Here is a 22,801-nt window from a genome sequence, read left to right as displayed (position 1 = left end):
ATCCGGGTGGCAGAGGCCACCAGACTCCCTCCCACTGACCTTAAATGGGGCCCCTCGGTGGGTCCCTTTGGGCTGGTACCTTCCCGGACAGGGCTCCCAGTAAACTCTCCCCCATTGCTGGTGTCTGAGGTCCCTTCCACCTGAAATCAAAGCTGAAGTCTTATCTGTCCCCCAAAACTTTCCTGATTCTCTGAGGCACCTCCCCCCACCCCTTCTCTTTCCCTCCATTGGTAACCAATTATTTTGTCTTTAGGTCTAGCTGTTAGTAATTGGTTCTCCTCTAACAGGAGTCTGGGGTTTGCCCTTCCCAATTAGATGATCAATTTAGCATACCTCCAGGACAAAGACTTTGTAATTCTTCCACTCCTTATCCGAATTCAGTGCTTTGCATCTGAGGTTCCTTCCACAAACTTGGAACATTCACTGAAGTTTGCCTTTGGGGATAAAGGTGAATGAAGTCCAATCCCTGCCCTCAGGATGCCCTAAGTGGTTGCAGGCTGCTCCGGGAAGGGGCTCGGTAGATGCTTCTAGAGACTGGTCACCACTGCATAGCTAGCACACTGGCAGGGAGGCTTGATTGAAAGAAAGTGCCGGAAAGGATAAATTAGGAATTGGGGAGTAACATATACACACTACTATATGTAAAATAGATAACAAGGACCTACTATGTAGCACGGGGACCTATACTCAATATTTGTAATAACCTATATGGGAAGAGAATCTGAAAAATATATATATATATCTATATATCTGAATCACTTTGCTATACACCTGAAACTAATACAACATTGTAAATCAACTATACTTCAATTTAAAAAAATGAAATAAAAACAGTGCTAATTTTCTCTGATGGTTGGAATCCCAGATCTGTGAAATTCGAGTGGCTTTTGCTGAGGCTAAGTTCTGCTTTCAGACTAGAGCTGCCTACAGGTAATCAGAGGAAACTAACAAAATGGAAAACTTGAAGCTTGAATACCTACCTTGAAATTTCTGGCAAGTTCCAAGCCCCTGACTTTGGAGAAGGATTTGAGGTCTTAACTGCACCTTTGGTGTAACTTGACCTATAAGCCTTTAGGCCGGGACATGTGTCTCTGCCTGTTCTAGCTGCTGGGACCTGCCCATGGGACTTGGGCGTGTGTGATCCTCGCAGCTGCACGGGCCCGCCTCCCCACACCTGTCCACCCAGCCCAAACACACACATCCCAGCATTTGTGAACACTGGGTTCTGAGCATTTTGGTTTTGCATAATTTGGGCCCAACCCTAGCAGGGTCAGTTATGTTGGTTAATCCTGTTCCTGTTTAGAGGAATTGGTTCCCTGTTCTTGGGAATCACCTGGGGCCCTTTCTCAGGGGCTGGGCAGACTCTGCAGTGCCACCTGGGAAAATCCCCAGGATACCAGGCCACTGGCAGAGGGCCTGGGGCTCAGGGCGAGGCCCTCCACTCTGTGCTGCAAAGGCCACCTCTGGGGGCTCTGTTGCCCCAGGCTCCAGGCACGTGAACCCACCCCCTCACCCACCCTGAGAGTAACAGGTCAGGGCTCTGGGGCAGCCTGTGCACCTAGAGAATAAAACAACAAGTTGTCCCCATGGGATCCTTGGGGACAGGATGGTGTCTGATTGGTGTCTGAATCCCCAGTGTGGGTCGGAGCCGAGCCGTGTTCAGTAACCCCCCCCGATGAGCTCGCTGGGTCTCGTTTATCCTCCTGAGATGGCAGCTCCCGAGGACTCAGAGGGTGAGGGAGACACTGGGTTTCAGAAGACCCCTGGCCCGGGGGGAGAGACACTGTTCAGTAGGCTGGGGACAGGAGGTGGCAGGAGGGTTGAGCTGAGCAGGGAGAAGGTGACGCGGGTGTGGGTCAAGGGGTGGTGGCCGAGCACAGAGGCCATGGGGTTTGCTGAAATGAGTCCAGATGTCCAGACGTGGAGTCAGAACCTCTGGATTGTGTGACCTTGGTCTGAGTCACATCTGTAAGGTGGTAACAGTCCAGACCACAAGGAGGTGATCAGGAGTGTGGAAAGAGATAAGCATGTGGCCTTGCTCCGTGAACTCTCTAGTCCGATGGAAGGGAACCACAGTTACTATTATCATTGCTGAGTCAAACTTCAGGTTTCTGGGAACTGTGGCCCCTCCATCCCCCTGCCAGGGAAAGAACAGATGACATAGCCCCCTCCCAGCCCCATGCCCCACTTGGGAGGCCTGTCTGTCACTGCGCCTCATCATGTTATCAGCACGCTGCCCTGACCACTGAGCTGGGGCATTTCCAGAAAGATGGGCGGTGACACTAAATGTCTTGTTTATCCAGGAGGGAGAAAAGAATGCACAAGAAAGATACAGCCAGAGCCCTGGGCTCCACAGAGCCTTAGCATAGACGTCAGCTCAAGAGAGTAAGTTTGGGAAACAGGGACCCTGGAAGGAATGTTCCATGTGGTCCCCAGAGTCCTCAGGCCCAGAGCTTCACCCACCACTGACCCCTGGGACAAGCAAGAGAGCCGAGCCTAGCCTCCTCCCAGCCGCCCCCCCGCCCACCCCCCCACCCCCCGCAGAGGCCTCCCCTTTGCCTCTGGATCAGGACCACAGGCCCTGGGTGTGACAATCCCATTATCACTCTCTGACCTGAGAAAAGTCTCTTGAGCTCCCAGGGCTCAGTTTTCTCATCTGTAAATGGGGACCACACGGTGTGAGGTTGGTGGATAACTCAGGTCAAAGGTCGGCGTAGAGCTCGGACCACACCGAGGGCCCCCAACGTGGACGCTGGCCAGTCTCAAAATTAAGGGCCAAGTTAGACCTTCTAGAACAAATTTATTCCTGAGCGTCCCTCCTTGGGCACACAGTGAGCGGCCCATCCCCGCTCGTGTTTCCCAGAATTGAGCGAACGGAGAAAGATGAACCACCTGCAAGAGGCCGTCCTGGGCTTCCGATAAAGGTGTCTGTAGGGCTCTGGGGCTGAGGAGGAGGAGAGGGCTCCCACAGATGGCCATGCTTTCTGTTATTGTCTCTGGGGAGAGGTGGGCAGAGCCCCAGCTCTGCTGCAGGGCAGCCCCTGACAACCAGATGCCCTCCTGGTCCTCCGAAGAGATGACAGAAAAGGGACTGGAGGAAGGAAAGAGCATCTGTTTGTGCCCAGAAAAGGCTTGTCTTCTCCCCAAGAGACCGGCTCGGAGGCAAATGCAGCCTAAATCAAAAGCACTTAGAAAAGGCAAGGGTTGCTGCCGTGTGTTGAGACTTTACTGTAGGTTAGGGATACTACATCCATCGCAAACCTCGTTGCTGTCATGCATGAGTGCCATTATTCAGATTAAAAACAGGGAAGGCTAAACAACTTGCCCAACATTGCACAGCTAAGACATGGGAAGCCCTAAGCAGTGGGGCTCTGGAGTCTACAGCTCCAGCCACAAAACCACGAGACAGCAGGAAAGGAAACAGATTCTAGCCGAAGCGTGAATGATCTTGTTACCGTAGAGCCATGGCGGGCAAGGGACAGTCGCTAGGGGAGACTGGGCACCATCTTACCAAGCCGATTCCTATCCGCCCGAGAAGGTTCCACATTGTTCCAAGGAGAACTGACACACCCCGCTTCAAGGCAGTTACGATAATATCATCACCCTCTGCCCTGTCACCACACGCCCCCAGCCCACATTCACGCCGCCGAAGACCTCAATTAAATCTGTTCCTGGGGCCCAGTGCACAGCCCAGGGGTGAGGAGGAGCTGAATTGAAGGCATCACTCAGCCTCCTCTCTGTCCCAGTGTGATCTGACACATCTGCCCAGATGTTCCAAGCGCTTAAAGGAACAGCCTCCCCAAATCCGCAGGTTCTGGTGTCTGTATTTTGTTGGGGTGCTCGCACCTCCTTCCCTTCCTTTGCACTGAGCCCCCCAAATCCTAGACCTCTGGGTGGAACATCTGTTGCTTATGCACTTCTGTCTGACCCTGGCGTCTCGCTACACTTCCCTAGCCCCCTGGGCACACAAAGGGAGGCTCTTCTGCAGGAAAGGAGCTTTAAGGGACATCTGTCTCACCCTCCTGAGTCTGCTGCCCACGTTCAAGGCAAAGGCATTATGTCCTGAGCCAATGGCTGCAAAGAAGAGGTGAGAGTGCAGCAGGGTCTGACATCTCTGTATCTCTTCTCGTTGTGGGGAGACTAAGGAAGAGGTGCAGAGAAACAGGTCTGTGGGCTGTGGGTGTAATTGTCAAAGCTCATCACGGTGGCCACAGAGTTTGTTTTCTCTTCTCCAGAGTTTTCAGTTTCCTAAGTGTGGTCTTGGAGCGCGTGTGTGCGTGCATGCGTGTGTCTGCGTGTCTGTCCTTCCTCTGCTCCTGTGAAGCCGTTGAATCATAACAATAACGCCTCCCAGCCAGATGGCAAGGCTAATTTACACTTCCCAGCTTGATGGCTTGATGCCGCAGGACGCTAGCTGTGGCCCCTCTCCAAGCCCTCTGTCCCTTCCACAAGCCAGTTGCTCCCCAGAAAGCAGCTGCGGCTGAAGGCAAAAGCCGTGTTAGGTAAGCAGGCAATGAGGAGTGAGTTTCAGGCAGCAGACTGCCCCAGGCCCAGTGCAGCAGATTTCTGAGGAGCAAGCAAAATCCCAGCGGAGTGGCATCTAGGGAGCACTCCAGCAAAGGGAAACTTTTCTTGTTCAAGCCCATCTGGGGGCTTCCCTCGTGGCGCAGTGGTTAAGAATCCGCCTGCCAATGCAGGAGGCACGGGTTCGAGCCCTGGTCTGGGAAGATCCCACATGCTGCGGAGCAACTAAGCCTGTGCGCCACAACTACCAAGTCTGCGCTCTAGAGCCCGCGAGCCACAACTACTGAGCCCTCATGCCACGACTACTGAAGCCCACGCGCCTAGAGCCCGTGCTCCCAACAAGAGAAACCACCGGAATGAGAAGCCCGTGCATTGCAACGCAGAGCAGCCCCTGCTCACCGTAACCAGAGAAAGCCCGTGCACAGCAACAAAGACCCAACGCAGCCAAAAATAAAAAATAAATAAATTTATATTTTAAAAAAGGAGGCCACCTGAAGTTTACTGGGAGAGAGACCTGGGGTGAGAAGGTTTATAGGTCTTGAAATGGAATCTGTAAGAAATTAATTACTTGGAAATTTGCAGAAGAGAATGTTTTTCCCCTTTTTTTGAGCAAATATTTGGGCTAATGCTAGCAATCACCTAGGCCTCTCACTTTATATAACAGAATGTAAAATCCAGGGCTTCCCTGGTGGCGCAGTGGTTGAGAGTCTGCCTGCCGATGCAGGGGACGTGGGTTCGTGTCCCGGTCCGGGAAGATCCCACGTGCCGCGGAGCGGCTGGGCCCGTGAGCCGTGGCCGCTGAGCCTGTGCGTCCGGAGCCTGTGCTCCGCAACAGGAGAGGCCACAACAGTGAGAGGCCCGCGTTCCGAGGAAAAAATAAATAAATAAATAAATCCAGAGAGGTGAAGTGACTTGTCCAAGGTCACACAGCCAGCTACTAGCAGAACCTGGGACAAGACGTGAGCTCTTCTAAGCCCGGGGCAGTTCTTGTTCTACTAAGTGGGTGGTTTTTCAAGCATTTTATTTTTGTGAGCAGGGGAGTCCTTCCCTCCACCCTCTAAAGGAAACTGTACAAGATATTATATACAATAGATCAGGTGGTTCTGTTGTATTTGAAGTGGAGCAAGGGTCCCAGAACCCCACCTGCTTTACCTCTTTTAATGCAGTTCTTGGGGCATTTCTGGGAGACCCTGAGGCTTCACGGCACTGTCTGAAAACCCCAACACTAATCCTAGCAATTGTAAGCCCTCAGTACATAGTCTCCGTAAGATACCAGGCACTCTTTTAAGAGTTTTGCATGTATTAGCTCATTTGCTCTCCAAAAAAGCCCCCAGGAGATGCTACACCAGTGGGGTGCAGGTTCTTTACAGAGCTCCCTTATCTACATTTCCTGGCAAAGAACATCTCTTGGCACGTAGGCTCTTAAAATGGGATCTTTGCTAGTTGAGGATGACCTCTTGCGTCCACACACCATCCCCACCTGGATGATCCAGTCCTAGCACCCTATCTCATCTCCTCCTCCCTCCTTTTGCCCTCTTTTCATTTCACCATTGTCTCCCCCTTCACCAGAGGGGTGGAAAAAGCATGGCTCCAGGTGGGGCAGCTTTTTAGCCTTGCAGAGTCCACAGGCAGCCTTATCCGAAGGCAAACTGCTGGCTTGTGGGTGGTATGCAGCCTGGAGATACATTCTCCTTGGCTCACGCAATCATTCCAGTCTCTTTTACTGCGAAACTCCTCCCCACACAACCATTTTATTATGCTTCTGGATTCCACGGGTCTCAGGAATCTGGAGAGAGCACAGAAAGAATGGCTTGTTTTTGCTCCATGAAGTAAGGGGTTTCAGCTGGGAAGACTTGAAGACTGGTGGTGACTCAAGGGCTGGGGGCTGGAATTGTCTGGACCATCATCACTCACATGTCTGGTGGTTAATGCTGGCTGTCATCTGGGATCCCAGCTGGGCTGTCAGTTGGGACACCTAAGTGTACCCCCTGCACACGGGATGGTTTGGGCTTCCTCACAAGATGGCAGCTGAGTACCAGGCTCAAGCATCTCAAGAGAACCAGGTGGAAACTCTATGACCATTTATGACTATGTTAGTTTCCTAGGGCTGCCGTGACAAAGAACCACAAACCGGGGAGGCTGAAACTACAGGAATTTACTGCCCCACAGGTCTGGAGGTCAGAAGCCCAAATCCAAGTGTCAGCAGGATTGGTTCCTTCTGAGGTTTCTAGGGAGACTAGCTTCCATGCTCTCCCCTAGCTTCTGGTAGCCTCAGGCAGTCCTCGGATTGTAGCCGCATCTCTCTAAACTCGTCTGTCTTCACGTGGCATTCTACGTGTGTCTTCACATTTTCTTCCCTGTGTGCGTGTTTGTCTCTGTGTCCAAATTCCCCCCTCATATAAGGGCACCAATCACGTTTGATTACCACCCTAACGACCTCACCTGAACTCTGTAAAGACCCCGTTTTCAAATAAGGTCACGTTCACAGGTGGTGAGAGTTAGGACTTCGACTTCTTTTGCAGGTGGGTGGGGGGAGGAACGATTCAACCCGTAACGTGATCTAGCCTTGAAAGTCACATAGCATCACTTCTGCTGTAGTCACAAGCCCCTCCCACCAGAGGCAAGGGAGGGAACATCGACTCTTACCTTTCCGTGGAGGAGTGTCCAAGTTACATTATAAGACGAGCACATGAGATGGGGAGATGCTGTTGTAATCGTTTTTGGAAGATACAATCGGCCACAACAAAGCTTAAAGGAAAAAAATATATATGTATATGTGTATTTTTAGTTGCTAATATCTAAGCATAAGGGGGAGTCACATAACATGTGGATTTTGGGGGGTGGGTGCCGTGCCACGTGGCTTGCGGGATCTCAGTTCCCCGACCAGGGATCGAACCCGCGCCCCCTGCGGTGGAAGTGCGGAGTCTTAACCACTGGACCTCCAGGGAAGTCCCCAAAAGTGGATTTCTGGTTCGTGAAGAATAAGAAGAACCTGACGACACGGCAGCAGTGAGAGCTGCCCCTTGTAGGAGGCTGTCGGGTTCCGTAGTTGACCCACTTCCTGAGCCTCCCTCTTCCGAGGCCCTGTGTCAGTTGACATCTAATCACTGTGCGTGGCTGTTATTTCCCTCCGGCAGGACAGCCTGCCGCTCTCCTGTATGTCCTTGCTGCCCACTCCCGGGGCGTCTGTGTGTGCCCCCAGGTCCAGGCCATGCAGAGGCAGCTTCCTGGGGGCAGAACTCCCCCTGGGGTGAAATCCTGGTGTCGTGACTGGAGCGACTCCACCCCCATCCCAAGGGCAACAGAAAGGAGCCGGCCTCTGATTCAGGGCCCCTGCCTCTGCAGGACTGGTCCAGGCAGGAGGACGAGGCCAGACAAGCACCGGCAGCTGGCTGATTACAGAGGGCAGGGTGGCGCGAGCAGACGTGGTCACAGCCACCCTCGCGGGGCCCCGGCGGCCCACTGCCTCCGCCTGCCCCGCCCCCCGCACGGTCTCCTTCCAAGAAATGACATGGGGGCTCCTTCTGAGGAGGCCTCCCTGCCTTCCCACCGTGCCCAGCCATCCACATCTTCTGGAGCCTTCCTGGATCTTCCTTGCTATTGGCCAAGTCCCTTTACAACACATGCCACTAAAGGAAGCAATGCCAAGTTTGCCGCTCATATTTCAGCGTCATCCCAAGAGCCTTGAACTTGAGCGATGACTTTCTCCCCAGAAGACACAGTGGAACAGAAGCCGTCCAGGACCGGGAGTCAGGGAAGGGGCTCCAGCTGGGGTCTCCCACAGGATGTGGGTAGGCCCCTTTACCCCGAGCTCCCTTCAAGCTGGGACACACAGTGTCTGAGCTCGGACAGTCCCCGGGCGTTGGGGACGTCACTGAAGACACACCGGCCCTGTCACCTGGGGCAGGTGACTTGGGCCTCTCTGTGTTTCCGCGCCTGCCTCTGTAAGACTGAATTCGTTCACTGAGGTAAAACAGTTAGGAAAGTGTCTGGCTAAGTGTGAGCTCTTATTCTTATTTACGTGTGTCCTTTATTGCATCTGGGGGTCCTCCAGGGTTGCTCTGTGGTCAGGTCCTAGTAGAAGTTGGGGAATGTGGATCTTTGCCTTGAGAGGGTGTGTGGTCCCAGCTACCGGGATAGACGCCTACCCAGTCTCTCCACCGACCAGACACCATGCCAGGTCGAGAAGACAGGTGGGGCCTGCCCCCACTCACGTGTGAGCCCCCTGCCCCCCTCTGCTTCACAGCCGCTCTCCCGACCCCCCGTGCTTACCCGCTGACGGCCACAGAAGGGACAGAGGCTTCCAGGGTTCTGGTCACCAGCATATACGTGATTAATATTTTGCAGGTTGGTGGCCGCTGAGTGTTTTCCTGACCTCAGGGAACGACTGTTGTTTGGCTCTTAGAGGTGGAAACAATTTGAGAAGGGGAGGAGGTTGGGGAGAAACAGGAAAACAAGCACCCCATAACTGCCAATGTAATTCAGGGCTGGCTGGCGCTTTTCTACAGAAATCGAAGACTGCTGGGGGAGGAGCGGAAAGGAGGCCCGAGGTCGAGGTCGGGGAGGTGCCTGGTCCTGGGCCCCTGCCAGCCTCTGAGAGTCCACTGAACCGAAACTCCCAGAGATAAATGTTGCACATCGGTTCCCTGGGGCTGCCGTAGCAACTGACCGTAAATTGGGTGGTTTAACTCTCTAACAGTCCTGGAGGCTAGCCGTCCAAAATCCAGGTGCCAGCGAGTCCACGCTCGCTCTGAAAGGCTCTAGGAAAGAATCCTTCCTTGCCTCTTCCAGTTTCTGGCGACTCTGACAATACTTGGCCTCCTTGGCTTGTGGCTGCCTCCCTCCAGCCTCTGCCTCCGTCTTCACATGGCCTTCTGTGTGTCTCCTGTGTCCTCTCCTCTCCTTATAAAGACACCAATCATTGGCCTTACAGCCCACTCTAATCTGGTATGGCCGCCTCTCGACTTAACTAATTACACCTGCAAAGACCCTACTTCCAAATAAGGACATATTCTGCAATCCCAGGTGGACATGAATTTTGGGGGGGACACCGTTCAACCCACTACAGCACCCTCGACTACCTCATCTAGGGTCACACCACAACCCTGTAATTTCCCAGAAAGTATGGACTAGACCAGGAATCGGCGCCTCGGATCGTCTTTGTGTGGCCCAGGAAACTACGAATTTTCACATTTTTTCATGATTCAGCAAAAATAAAAACCAGAATGATATTTCGTTATGTGTGAAAATGATAGAAAATTCTATCTTCAGTGTTCGTAAATAAATCTTGATTGGAACACAGCCAGGCACATTCATTTAGGTACTGTCTTTGGCTTCCCCCTCGCTAGGAGGGAGGCCCCGTGGCCCGAAAAAACCTGAAACATTTACTGTCTGGCCCCGTCTGGAAAAAACCTTTGCCCAGCCCTAAGGACACTGTTATCCCGTTATCCTGAAACAATGTTTCCTGCCTGGCTTGCGGCCACCTGGAGGATGGAGGCCTCTCCAAGGACCCAGGTCTCCTCCTCCAGACCCAGCAGCGTCTGAACCGGGGGTGAGGCTGCTTGGTGGTTAAAGAGGGGGCACAGTGGAGCCAGGTGGGCCTGGGGTGGGATCCTGGCTCTGGCACTCACCCAGCAGGCAGGTCCCTCGCCTCTCCAGTGTCTAGGTGTCCTTATCTGCTAAACGGGGAAGTGGTGAAATTCCTGCATTCCTGGTAAGCCTGCTGTGAGGGAGGCAAGGCTGCGGAAAACGCCTTCAGCCCAGTGGTGGGCGGGGCTCTAGTCAACAAAGATCAGCTGGTGTCATTTTGTCCTGTGGCTCCAGCTGGCTCAGGAGGTTACAGGCCATAAAAGTCAAAGCCCTTTTTACATTCTCTAACCTACCAGAAAATCCCACCTATCCTGGTGAAACCTTCCTGAAAGCCTCTTGGGTCTAATTCCACTCCTGATCAACACTGAGAAAAGGGAGGCAGGGGAACATCTCTCCTCTGCTTGAGTGTCAGAGTGGGACTTTCCGAGGGCTTGTCCCCATCAGAAGGCACAGCTGCTGTGGGCCCACCTCGCGCTGTCCCCCAGGGGAGCCTGGCCTGGATGCATGGTACCCCAGTGCCTCTGACTTCCCGCTGAGTTTGGACCACAAGGAACCCCAGCAGGAGGGTGGAGGACGACGGAAGGAGAGCCAGTGGGAAGAGGGTGGTTCTCCAGCCCCCAAGCTGCCCCTGTGTGATATCTGTCTCCATCCCGCCTTCTCTGTCTGCAGGTTCTAGAAACTTCCTTCACTGTCTGCCATGGCAGGCTTAGGGTGGTAGTGGTACCCAGCTGTCCCTGACCCTGGGTCCAGCAGTGTGCCCCTTCTAGCTCCCCCAAACCTTATCACGACGTGGTGAGTGGTCTTTTTATGAAACTCTCCTCTAATGATCCGAATTTGATGGCTCTGCTGCCTTCCAGCATGTCTGATACATGGCTCTAGAAAGCCAGTTTAACTCTCCCCTGCAAAATCCCCCAAATTTCTAAGACGCAGAAGTTTCCTACTGACATTTCCAGCTGGGGAGAGTCCTGAGGCAGAGGGTAGAAGACGGTCAAGGAGCGGAAGTCGGGACTGACTGAACCAGAATTGCGCTCGAAGCCACGAGCTCTTCGACGATTCCACATAAATGTCATTTTTATCCGCGAACAGCAGCAATAATCCCTTACATGTGTAGCGTGTGGGATGGCTTACAAATGATGCTCACGGGTAATCTCCCTACTAACACCCACACGCTTTTGGTGAGGGATACAGCGCAGTCTTCAGCATATCCCCCTTTTCTGGAGGAGGAATGCCCACATTTGGTACATACAGTGAGGATTTGCGCCAGGCGGTTGCTTTAACAAATAAAAACAGAGGGTGCCCGGTTAGAAGAGGTGCCCAGTGGGAAGTGGTAAGGCCTCCCGGATTTCCTTGGGGCCTCTCAGGGCCAAACCCACACTTCTGACCCCAGTTCTGGAATGTCTTCCCCTTGCTACCCTTTAACCAGACACCCTCAAATCAGTTGTGTGGAGTCACAGCTAATGTGGGGCTTGGGTTCCACATTGTGGTTAATGTCAAGATGACGGGTGGTGAAAATTGCCCTTGAAAATCCCTTAACCACCTTGAAAACTAGTCATAAAGTACAGTGTGCAGGGTTTGTACTGTGTAATACATACAGAAGGTCTCTTACCTGACCTCCGCTTAACAAATATTAACCATATTAATTGATTCTCTCTGCAAAACATGAAGAAACCCATCACACCCTGGGAACGGAAGGCTTACGTCCTGCTTTCTGCGGTGCCCACACCCTTGCTCCTACCAGATTGAGTTGTATGTTTACAAGGAGCCACTCCTCACTGTCTGCCCAAACTCCTTGACGCCAGTCATGCATTTCACAGTAATTATGTAAGTTAATGAAATATGATGTAAGTGGATAGGATAAGCGGGCAGAATCAGGACAGTTATTTCTTTGAAAATTACATCAAATGCTTTGATAAAGTAAAGTTGCAAAAATAAAAGAGCCCTGAATCGGGGACAAGAACAGTAAACTATTAGGGAAAGAGTAATAAAATCTAGGATTCTGCTCTTATATCAACCCATCGTTTCTACTCTGGTACGTGGAGATTCTCTGTATTCACCTAACTTGAGGGGCAGCAGTTGGTCCTGTGACTTCTCTTCTCTTATGGATCTAAGAGGAGGTGTTGATTTTTCCATTTGCTTAGTTTTCTACCCGTTGTTAGGACGGGCTGGCACCTCCCAAGCTCCTCACATGCCAGAAACCGGAAGTCGCCACTTCAAAATTTCTGTATAGTTTTGCTTTACTTTAAAGAGATAGAAACTGGAGTTCACTGATGATATATTACAGATGTGTAAGAAAGACCGGAGCTCTACACATTGAGCTCATTCTCAAAAAAAAGGGAAAAATACTGTACCCAACATGAACAGATTGGTGGATGAATTTACATTTGTGAGTTTTAAGTAAAAATAAAGTGGAGAAGGTGCATACATAATAGGTATTTTAAATTCCCTGCTTTAATTATGTTTTGATTAGTTGAACGGCCTCCGTATGAGTAAATGTCTAATATGCATTAAACAATGTAGACTATATAAAATAAGTGTACTGTGTAAAACTGAACGGCTTTACATGTACTATTAAAATCATTTTTCCTTCTCTCTCTGTTATTTGAATCCATCTGACTTAATTTATGGGAGGTAAGCGTGGTCTATTCTAACGCCAGCGTACTCAGAAATTCAGCGATTCCAGCCCTAATTCTAAATCTGGGTGGATTAACCATGTTAGATCCACCAAATGCCAGGGTGGCTCTTATTACACCAAGGTCACTAGGGCCTGAGGTGCTGGCTTTGTCGAAATTAAAGTGAAAACGGGCAAGAAACTTGCCTTCGCACATCGGAGGGTCAGCATTTGTCTCTAGAGCCAGACTGCTTTAGAACAAATCCTGGCTTTTCTAATTCTCAGGGGCAAGCCACTTACATTCTCCCTGATCCAGTTTCCCTCCTAGGCGGTGGGCACAAACATGCCATAGGTCAACCAATGTAAAGTGGTTAGAACAGTGCCTGGCACAGGGTGGATGCCATACAAGCGTTAGCTATTGCTATGACGATTATTATGACTCATTACCATTTTGCCTCTAATTGGGCGTAATCTGAGAAGCTCTTCTCTTAAAAGTGTAAAATAAATAAAACAGTGCATTTCACTTGAAGGCACAGATGTTCACTCACCTACGTTAAGAAAGCAGAAAAACGTGAACGCTTGACTCTGCAACACCACAGAAAGGCTAAAAAGGGGTGTTTAGGGACTAGATTACTTGAGAGCAATGTGGGGCTGGGATCCCCACTTATCCTCCAGGGAGGAGAAGAATGGACGTGGCTTCAGGACTCCAAAAAAAAAAAAAAAAGTTTATTTATAAAATACTGACCAGTTTGACAGGACATGGGACTTCTCGTGGTATATATTTCAAATCAATTTTTTTTGTTACCTTTCAGTCAAAAAATAAACCTGCTAACAAGCTATATGACATATATATATATATATTTTTCTTACAGATAGACACCTGCCATAATGAATACTCTCCCCATAATTTTTCACTGTATCTTTTAAATCAAAAAAATAAAGATTTGTGTTGGTTTCTGTTTTTGGAGTCTATATGCGTAGAAGAAGGTAACACATTTAAATGCTTTTGGTTATTCTTACAGAAACAAAGAGAAGGGGGGTGGTCCCAAGAGGGCACCTGTGCTCAGGTGGTGGTCAGGGCCGCCGCTGCCCAGGACCACACAGAGGCACCCAGGGGCAGGTGGCTGCTGTTCAGATGGTCCTCCCTCCCCCTCCAGCCCCTCACCAAGTGTGGGCACCTTCAGATGTGCACCATGGGAAGGCGAGGGAAGCCCCTGCCCAGAGTGGGCTATGGGGAGGCTCTGGCACCTTTAAAAGCCCTGCCCAGGGAGGTGTGGACAGAGACAGAAGGCCTCCAGCCAGCGTGCGCAGGGCGGGGCAGCCAGCGACATCCCTGTTTCCTCTGAATCATGGCAGCGTCAGGTGGGGTGATTGGAGGAGAGGCAGCCTGTGTTTGCAAACTCCCTGGAGCCCTGGGAGGAAGGTGCTTCTGGAACCCGCAGCAGCTCTCTGGTTCATCTTGGCAGTCTGGGTGTGGAGCTGATGTGAACACAGGAGGGTGTGGCCAGGAGGGCAAAGGCAGCCCTGGTGTGCCAAGTGTGAGCTGCGGGGTGCAACGCCAGATTTCCCGAGGGCACAGAGAGGCAAAGCCAAAGGGGCCAGCAAGCGAGTGTCCTGGCGTGACCCCGCTTCAGGTGGAGTCACACAAACACGGGTCCCGGCATCACTGGCTCAAGAAACCAAAGGTCAGGGAGGCGCCCTGTGACCCGTGGGCGGTGCCCACGCACCTTTCCAGAGCAGCCAGGCGTCTGGATGGGGGTGGGGAGCCTCCGCTGCCCCAGCAGGTATGTAAACAAGGGCAAAGAGATGTCCTCTTAGAAATCCAGAGGTCCACAGCTGGGGACCTGGGCTTCCAGATGTGGCTGGGGCAGTGGAGGCTCCGTTTCAGGTGGGTGGGGAATGGCCTGAGGCTGGGACTTTCACCTCCGCCCGGCCCGCCTTCGCAGCTCCTCTAAGAGTTGCGCCCTTTCGGAGGACAGAACCCAGCCCGCCCCACGTGTGGGAGTGACTCAGGCTGCCCGTGCCCCGCACAGGAGCCCGCGTCAGCCCCCCGAGGGGGCTGCGGACACACGGACGCTGTGCGTTCTGTGTATATCCGCGTGTGTGTGCACGAGCCCAGGGGTGTGTGTGTGTGTGTGTGTGTGTGTGTGTGTGTGTGTGTGTCAGCATGGGTGTGAAGGAGCACGTGGGGAGGGGAGGGCAAGCATCTTAATGCACAAGGTGATTCACGGAACGCGAAGCGAATTTGGCCTCGTGAAGTATATACACGCCGCCGTGCAGAGCGTTTCTACTGATCCCCGCTTCCTCCTGCCACAGCCCTCCCTGGGCTCCGCAACAAGAACCGAACCGGGAAAGGCTTTAAATGGTTTAACACACAGCAGACAGAAATAAGGATGAGACTGTTTGGGGGGGGGGGGGGCGGGAAAGAGAGAGAGAAGGCAAGAGAAAGCAGCAGCAGCAGCATCACAAGCGCCGCAGCTGTGCACGTTCCCCTAGGGAGACGCCAGATGTGTACAGGGGCAGGACCTCAGGCCTGTGTCCTCCCTCGGGGGAAAGACTATGCTTCCCTTTCTAGACCACCTCGGGTCAGCCGGGTCAGCCCGTCTAAGGAGCCGTATCTTCCAACTTCTCCCCATCCCGGTTCGGCGGGGGGGGGTGTGTTGCAGTGCCTGGGAGCCCAGAGCTGGGTGTGCCCTTTCCTCAGGCCCCTGGCCCTGCTTCCAGCCCAGGAACCTGATTCGGGGCGGTGGGGAGGGGTATAGGCTCACTCCTTCCTTGGCTTGTTTCCCAAATCCTCCATTGTTCTCCTCAGCCCTCGAAATGGGGCATCACCTCCTCCCAGGCAGGGCAGCAGTGCCCATGCTTGGCGCCTCCAGGGAGCCCTGCGCCACTAAGGGGCCCCAAGATGCACTAAATGTGCCCCAGCCGGGCCATCCCCTCTCCCAGTGGCAGCGGCCCGTCCGGGACCCTGGGGGAGCATCCAGGGAACTAGCTGGAAAGGCTCCTCCTTAAACCCCTGCATCCGGAAGGTCCGAGTTGATGGGAAGGTGCAGGCCGCCAGAAGGAGCTTTTTAAAGCTCTGTCTCCCAGAAGCTATAATTGTCCCTTGGTCCCATCTGACCGGCTCCCCGCTCCCCGGCCAGCCTGGCTGTGCGTCTTGGAAGCTTGTGTTCAGTTTGGATGGGGCCCCTCCTTGCTCTGAGCTCTGGCAGGCTGAGCCGAGTCTGGAAGACATTAATAGGGGGTTGGGATGGTCTTTGACTTGTAAATCGGGTGCTGGGAGATCCAGCCTCGGGACCAGAGACTTGGTCCGCCCCTCTGGGCTCCTGGGCCCCTGGCTTAGGAGGCGGGGGTCTTAGACACAGAGGGCTATGGGTTGAGAACGAGGGACACAGATCTGAAAATGTGTGTCCTGCTGGCTAGGAGGACCCAAAGGGATTTCTCTTGGAGAGGATCTCTGGACCCTTTTCCTTGCCAGTGCAGCGTGTGTGTGTGTGTGTGTGTGTGTGTGTGTGTGTGTGTGTGTGTGTGTGTGTGTGTGTGTGTGTGTGTGTGTGTGTGTGTGTGTGTGTGAAGGTGTCTATCCAGGGAGAGAGGTGTGTCTGCCATGGCGATGCCTCACCCCCGTTTCAGAAGCTGAATTTCCTCGCCTCTGTAATTCCCTTTTCCCTCTCCCTTTAAGAAGGGGGTCAGGTGGTACCTGAATTGGAAGAAAAGGGAAAAGTCCAAGCTTCCTCCTTCCGGTGCTGACTTCCTGCCTTACGCCCAGTTATCCCAGTGACGCCGGGCCAGTGCCCCCACCTCTGTTCCCCAAGTTCACCTCTCCTAGTCTGTGCTCAGGAAAGTGAATTCGAGGAAAGGGATGGCTGGGTTCAGTGGGGGGGGGGGGGACCTCTCCCCAACCCCTAGAGGCCCTCTTCCTTAGGTTCACAACAAAAAAGTCAGTTAGGGGCAAGGAGCTAGCTAGGCAAATTCTCATCCTTCAGCTGGGTTCGTTTTTCTAAATAAACCGAATGCTTTGCGGGGACACTGAACAAGGGAGGGGGTAGTGGAGGGGGAGGCGGAGGGCTGCACAGGGTGGGGTGGGAGTGTGGGTACAGGGGGGAGGGAGCTTTGCCCCCAGGGATGCCCATCCCGGCGCAGCACCAGCCAGCAGCAGGCCCAGGGCTCCAGCACATGCCGGAAGGGAGCAGCCAGCTGGACTTCCAGAAGTTTCTTCACCCGCACCAGCCCCCAGCCACGCCCGCCTTACAGCCCTCCAGCCTTTGCCTTCCCTCCCTCTCTCCCTCCCTCCCTCTCTCTCCAGGGGCCCAACCCACTCGTGTCCACCGCAGCCAGCCCCCCCTACTCTGCTCAGCCCCCCAAAGGAGCAGCAAACCGCACGATCTCGAAGCCACACACGTCCTCTCGTGGTTTTTCTCCACCTTTCTCAACACCGGCTTTGCTGGCCCTGGAATCTCTGGAAAAATAAACTCAGGAGGTGAAAAGTTGACTTGGTTTCTTGGTGTTTCTGTTTTCTGGCAGGCGGTGCGAGGAGGGGCGGAAGGGGAGTTTGGTGCTGTGTTTCCTTTCTTTTTCCTCTTCCGACAACGAGGATGACATCACACAAACGATGAGAATCCTGCTATGGGAGCCCGGGAGCCAGGCGCGAGGCTGCTGGGGGGACGGTAGAGGGTGCTCTGCTGACTCGGGGGGTTCGGGGGGTTTTGGGGCGTTGGGGTCCGACTGGCCTTGGGCCGAAAGAGGCTGCCCTGCTGGGTGCTGCTGCCGCCGGGCAGGGCGGTGGGGTCTGGCTCGCCCGGGCCGCTCTCCGTGTAGCTGGAGGCCTGCTGGGCCCGCGAGATCCCCTTCTGCTGTCGCCTCCACGAGTTGTAATAGGTGGGGTCACTGATGTAGTGGTTGACAAAAGAGTGGGCCTTCTGGGGGCTCGGCTCGACCTCGTACTCACTGTCGCTTCCCTGGGAGGGCAGAGAATCGGGCTGTCAGTGGCCCCCGGGGACGGCTCGGCAAGATCAGGGCCGACAGGCACAGAACACTCTCGTCTGAACCTCCGCTCAGCCACTTCCGAGCCCTGGCCTGTGGGTATCTCAGCCCCCTCTCTGCCAAGGGGGTACGATGCCCTAGTGCTTATGCACCTTCAGAGCTCATGATGTGTATGAGGCCTCTACCCCAGGGCTGGCGCAGAGCCTGAGGACCCTCCATGGGAACCGGAAGACCTGAGTTCTAACCTCTTAGGAAAAATCGAAGTGAAATTCACATAACAGAAGGTTAACCACTGTCAAGTGCACGATTCACTGGCGCGCGGTACGTTCGCAGCGTTTTGCGACCATCACGTCTTTTCAACCCCAAACCTCTTCATCATCACCCCCGGGGGAAACCTTGTACCCACGAAGCAGTCTCCTCACTCCTTCCTCCCCCACCTCCCCCCGAGCCCCACCCCTGGCAACCACCAGTCCACTTTCTGTCTCCGTGGAGTGACCCATTCTGGATATGGCATAAAAACGGAACCACACCACATGTCTGTCTGGCTTCTTGCATTTCGTATAATGTTTTCGAGGTCGAATTCATCATGTCTTTCCACTGTCTGTATTTCTGATGCTTTGATAGCTGGGGCCTTTGCTGACACTGGGACGACTGCCCCTCCCAGGACTAGCCAGTTCCTGGAGAGAGTAAGCAGCCTTTCACACCCAGAGTCCACGCCTATACCACCTCCTCTAACGGGCTCTTACACACTGCCTTGGACCCGTTATTCCCTATCCCTAATCTCCCCAGGGGCAGGTACCAGACAACTAGGGGCAGCCGTAACCCCTAGGGCCCCCCTGAATTTATTCAAACTAGCCTAAGCCTGCTTGCCCTGCCCTGCCTTGCCTTTCCTGTGGGAACCACAATAAAGGCTCCTGCCTGCGTTTTCCTGTTTTCCTCCTGCTCCTCTGACTCCTGACCAAACCTGGTGTTTCCCTGTGTGGTCCCACCTGGCCTGGTGTGTCCCCTCTTCTTGGGAACTGTGAATAACAAACTAACTTTTCATTGGCGGTCACCTCCTGATCTGCTGGCCTCATCATACCCGAATAATAACAAACCTACATTTTTTTTTTTTTTTTTTTTTTTTGCGGTACGCGGGCCTCTCACTGTCGTGGTCTCTCCCGTCGCGGAGCACAGGCTCCGGACGCGCAGGCCCAGCGGCCACGGCTCACGGGCCCAGCCGCTCCGCGGCACGTGGGATCCTCCCGGACCGGGGCACGAACCCGCGTCCCCCGCATCGGCAGGCGGACTCTCGACCACTGAGCCACCAGGGAAGCCCAACAAACCTACATTTTAAAACAGAGGTTCACGCATGATATACTGAGTTCTAATCCACATCCAGCCTCTGACTTACTGTGTGACTGGGGACAAAGCCAGGGCCAGGTTAGAAGACCTTTAGGGGCTCCTGGCGCCGAACAAAGTGTGGATGCTCCCCTGCCTCCCCCGCGTGTGATCCAAAATAAAAGCAACACTCAAGTTATAAAAGAAGCAAGAGAAAAAGATCAACAGAAGTTCTGCATTTTCACACGATGACCACCCTGAGGCTTTCGGGGAGAAACAGAAAAAGAATGAAATTGTCCTGAACACGGTGATACTCTGGTGTCCTTGGCACGTGCTCTATCTGCCTTTTGGGGAAATCAGCACAGGAGTCAGCCTGGGTTGTAAAGTAAAGTAGCGTTCGGCTCCGAACTGTGGAGCTAAAAATACCATGCACCCCTTCCCCCACCCCAAGCTCCCAGAGATGTTTTGAGAACTAATAAGACAGCAGATGGGAAGGCCCTGAGAACTCCCTGCAAGACATGCACTGATTTTAGCGAAGAGCTCATTCGCAATGAACATGGTTCAGAGACCACGCTTGCGTTGCCTCATCTCTGCCCAGAGAATACATGCTTGGAGGCAGTAAGTTAATGTTATCAAGTAAAATATACGTTGGAAAAACCCTGCAGCCCAGTGAGCCCAATACAAACGAGTCTGGGATGATCATCTGTGTTTTGCTTCACAGGTAAAGAAAACGGGGAGTTGACCTTGCCCCAAAGGTCTGAACTGTGGGAGAGGTAATGTGCACTTGTTTTCAGGAACTCAAAGTTCTGTACGGCATCTAAACCTTCAGGAGAAATAGGTACAATGCAAAGAACCAAAATGACACTCACTCTGGAGCAGGCTCTTTGCCAGACAGCAGGAAACGCTGACTTGCATTCTCGTATTTAATTTTCACACCCCTGCGCTGTAGCTACTACACTACTTGAGTGCTGATGAGAGGGTGAGGGTTTTGCCCAAGGAAATGATGAGTTGGACTTGAACGCAGGCCTGCCTGATTTTCCAAAGCCCACGCATGCTCTGAACTCCCATACTCCTGCCTGGAGGTCACGAGACAGGAAGGAGAGCCCCTCTACCCTCCCATGGGGATTAATTGCTCCCTGGTTGACCTGCTAATTTATGTTCCCTGGCCCCTCCCCTCCTCCTCCCCGCCCTTCCACAGTCCCCACCGCCCCCAGCAGGCACCCCCAGGACACGATCGTCTTGGCAGGCAGAGCGGGTTGCCCAAGACAATGGAAAGTCCCTCACCCTTCTTCCCATGACGCAAAAGCGGCACAATACAAGCCCTTTCTCTGCCTACGGCCCAGCTGCCGGCCCAGGAGGGAACAAAGGGGCTGCGCAGACTGGAGGGCTCCATATGCCAGGAGCCCAGGGGAGGGGCCGAGGGGCGGGCACCTGATGCCTGGGGCTGTGGTGAGGCTGGCCCAGGGGCAGGAGAAGTCTGAGCTGTAGAGGAGGAGGCTGGGGTTCCTCCGGTCCAGGAGCAGTGAGGGGCTGAGAGTATGGGGGGCGAGAGGGGCATCCCACAGTTTTCCCTACAGGTTAGGTCTCTCTGGGAGGGCACCTACCAACTGGCTGGAATCGTTGCTAGAGGTTCTAGAACTTCGGCCAGCCCCAGGCCCCAGTCTTGAGGAGAAATCCCCAAATCACCGTGGGCCTGGAGTGAATAAGTCTCCGGGGTGAGAGGGGACGGGGGCACGGTGAAGTCCTGACTCTGTCCCTTCCCAGGTAGGTAAGCTTGGACCCATCACTTAGCCTCGCTCAGCCTCAGTATCCTTGTCTGTAAAATGGGTAGATCCCGCAGTTCACAGGACGAAGTGAGCTAATGTATGAGAGAATAGTGTAAAGGTATTCTTAGGGAGAAAGTGAGGGGGTGTCTGGGAGAGATGGGGCCTCAAAGTCCCCAGAGGAGGGGTCAGAAGGGGCCACGGGATGGGGGAGGCTGACTCAGTGCTCAGCTGGGAAAGGAAAAGTATGTATGGTTCCTGCTTCCCCACAAAACCCCAACCCCCTAGGACGATTCGTAGGTAGGGAATGGGCCTCCTTGGCCCTCCCGGGGGCCCAGACCAAAGCCCGTTCATCCAAATCATCTCCTATCCTCTGTTGAGCACCTACTGTGCACCAGACACTCTGTGGGGCGGCGAATCCCGGCGGAGACGGGAAAGCCAGAGGAGGAGGAGCTGGGGAGGCTGCGCTGCAGGAGGGGTGTGGGCTACAGTCTGGTCTGCCCCTCCCCCAGCTCTCCAGTGTCAAAGGATGGGGTCTCTGCACGTGCTCTTCTCCGCCTCCACCTCCGAGAACATCTGTTTCTTTTCTGGATGGGGGTGGGGTGAGAAGAGAAGAAAGAAAGCGAGAGGGGACCAGGGGCTCCCATTCCGGCTTTCAACTCTCGCCCGGCCCTCCTCGGTAATTGAATGCAGCTTCCCAGTGACCGGCCCAGCACAAAGAGGGCCTTTCACGGGCAGTCCCTCCAGGCTGCCAGGCAATCAGGTGACTGCTTCAGCTCCTCGGCCTCTTAACAGCAGCTCAAAGCCACTCCATCAGCAATCACCAAGGTCTGCGGAGGGTGGGGGGGGCGCAGACACCAGGCCTGGCGATGGGGGTGCACAGCAGAGCGGGGACCCCGGCGGGAGGGAGGACCCCGGAGAAGGGACGGAGACAAAGGAGAGGGGGCGATGGAAAGCCTTTAGCGTTTCTGTTCCTTTCTAGAAGGAGGGACTGTTGTATCAGACTCAGCAGGCGACAGGGCGGAGCTGTCCTGGGCTTGGGGACCGGTGTCGGTGTCGAGAGCCCAGGGCGGGGCAGGGTGCCCGTATCTTGTTGAATCTCAAGAATTCTGGCAGGAAATGTGTTGCCCCAGATGACAGGTCACCCTGTGCAGCTTCCTGGGAGACTGGGAGCTGGAGCCCCTCCCCCGCCTGTGGTCCAGGGGCTCCCTGCGCGGGGTCTAGCCTGAAGCCTGGATGGGAGTCCGTCACCTTGGATGCTCTCACTCTTGAACCAGCCGAGGCCCCCCCATGCAGGGGCTGCAGCCTCCCGGAGGTTAGAGGTGGGGTGGGGGTGGGAGATGCCTCCTTGAGGCACATTTTTCTCCGGGGCTCTGGGCTCCTTACCCCTTCCAGGTGTCACGCAGGGCCCAACCTGTGCGGGTCCACTGACAGCACCAGGCCTCCCAGGGGGGCTCGTGGGTTAAGTGGTACCATTCTCGAACAATCCTTAGAGCCATTCCTGGCTCCTAGTAAGCCTTCGAAAATGTTCACTCTTCTGATTGGGTGCTCAATAAACAGTGTATAAAATCTAATATGGCCTATATATTTCCTTTTTCTCATAGGTTCGATTTCATTATAATGCGCTTAAAGGGGCTGCCCAGACATCACAAAGGACTGAGGATCCATTAGAAGAGACTTGCCATTGGCTTGGAATTCCTTTCCCATTGAGATTTACTTGTGCGCTAACTATGTGATTTTTCTACCCAGGCTCTGACTTTGAAATGAAGTAGGACAGTGGCCATACTTTCTTTTTAGAAGTTCCATCAAACAAGCCTCAGCCTTTGTGGGTCCCCCTGCCTGGAACCCCCTTCTCCTGTACCCCTTGAGACGCAGCCGCCAGCCCACCCCACGCCCCCTCCCTCCTCTGCCTCCACCCACAGCCCTGTTATGGCCTTTCCCACGTTGTATGTGTGTTTGTTTATAAGAAACCTCGACTCTGTGTTTATTACCATATCACAAGAAAATGGCTGGG

At 53.8% G+C, this 22,801-nt stretch overlaps 1 protein-coding gene across 1 annotated transcript in view; it reads right to left on the bottom strand.

Moving 5' to 3' along the window:
• Positions 1-12,332: 12,332 nt before the first annotated feature.
• SDK2 (sidekick cell adhesion molecule 2) overlaps positions 12,333-22,801 on the bottom strand; it is a 262,181-nt gene continuing 251,712 nt past the window's right edge. Inside the window, exon 45 of the mRNA XM_059049005.2 lies at positions 12,333-17,679. Coding sequence (XP_058904988.1) covers positions 17,323-17,679 — 357 coding nt within the window. The 3' untranslated portion in view covers positions 12,333-17,322. The remainder of the gene's footprint in view (positions 17,680-22,801) is intronic.

This window comes from Kogia breviceps, chromosome 19 (assembly GCF_026419965.1).
Source record: "Kogia breviceps isolate mKogBre1 chromosome 19, mKogBre1 haplotype 1, whole genome shotgun sequence".
Classification (NCBI taxonomy): Eukaryota; Metazoa; Chordata; class Mammalia; order Artiodactyla; family Physeteridae; genus Kogia; species Kogia breviceps.
This window is presented reverse-complemented; position numbering and strand designations above follow the sequence as displayed.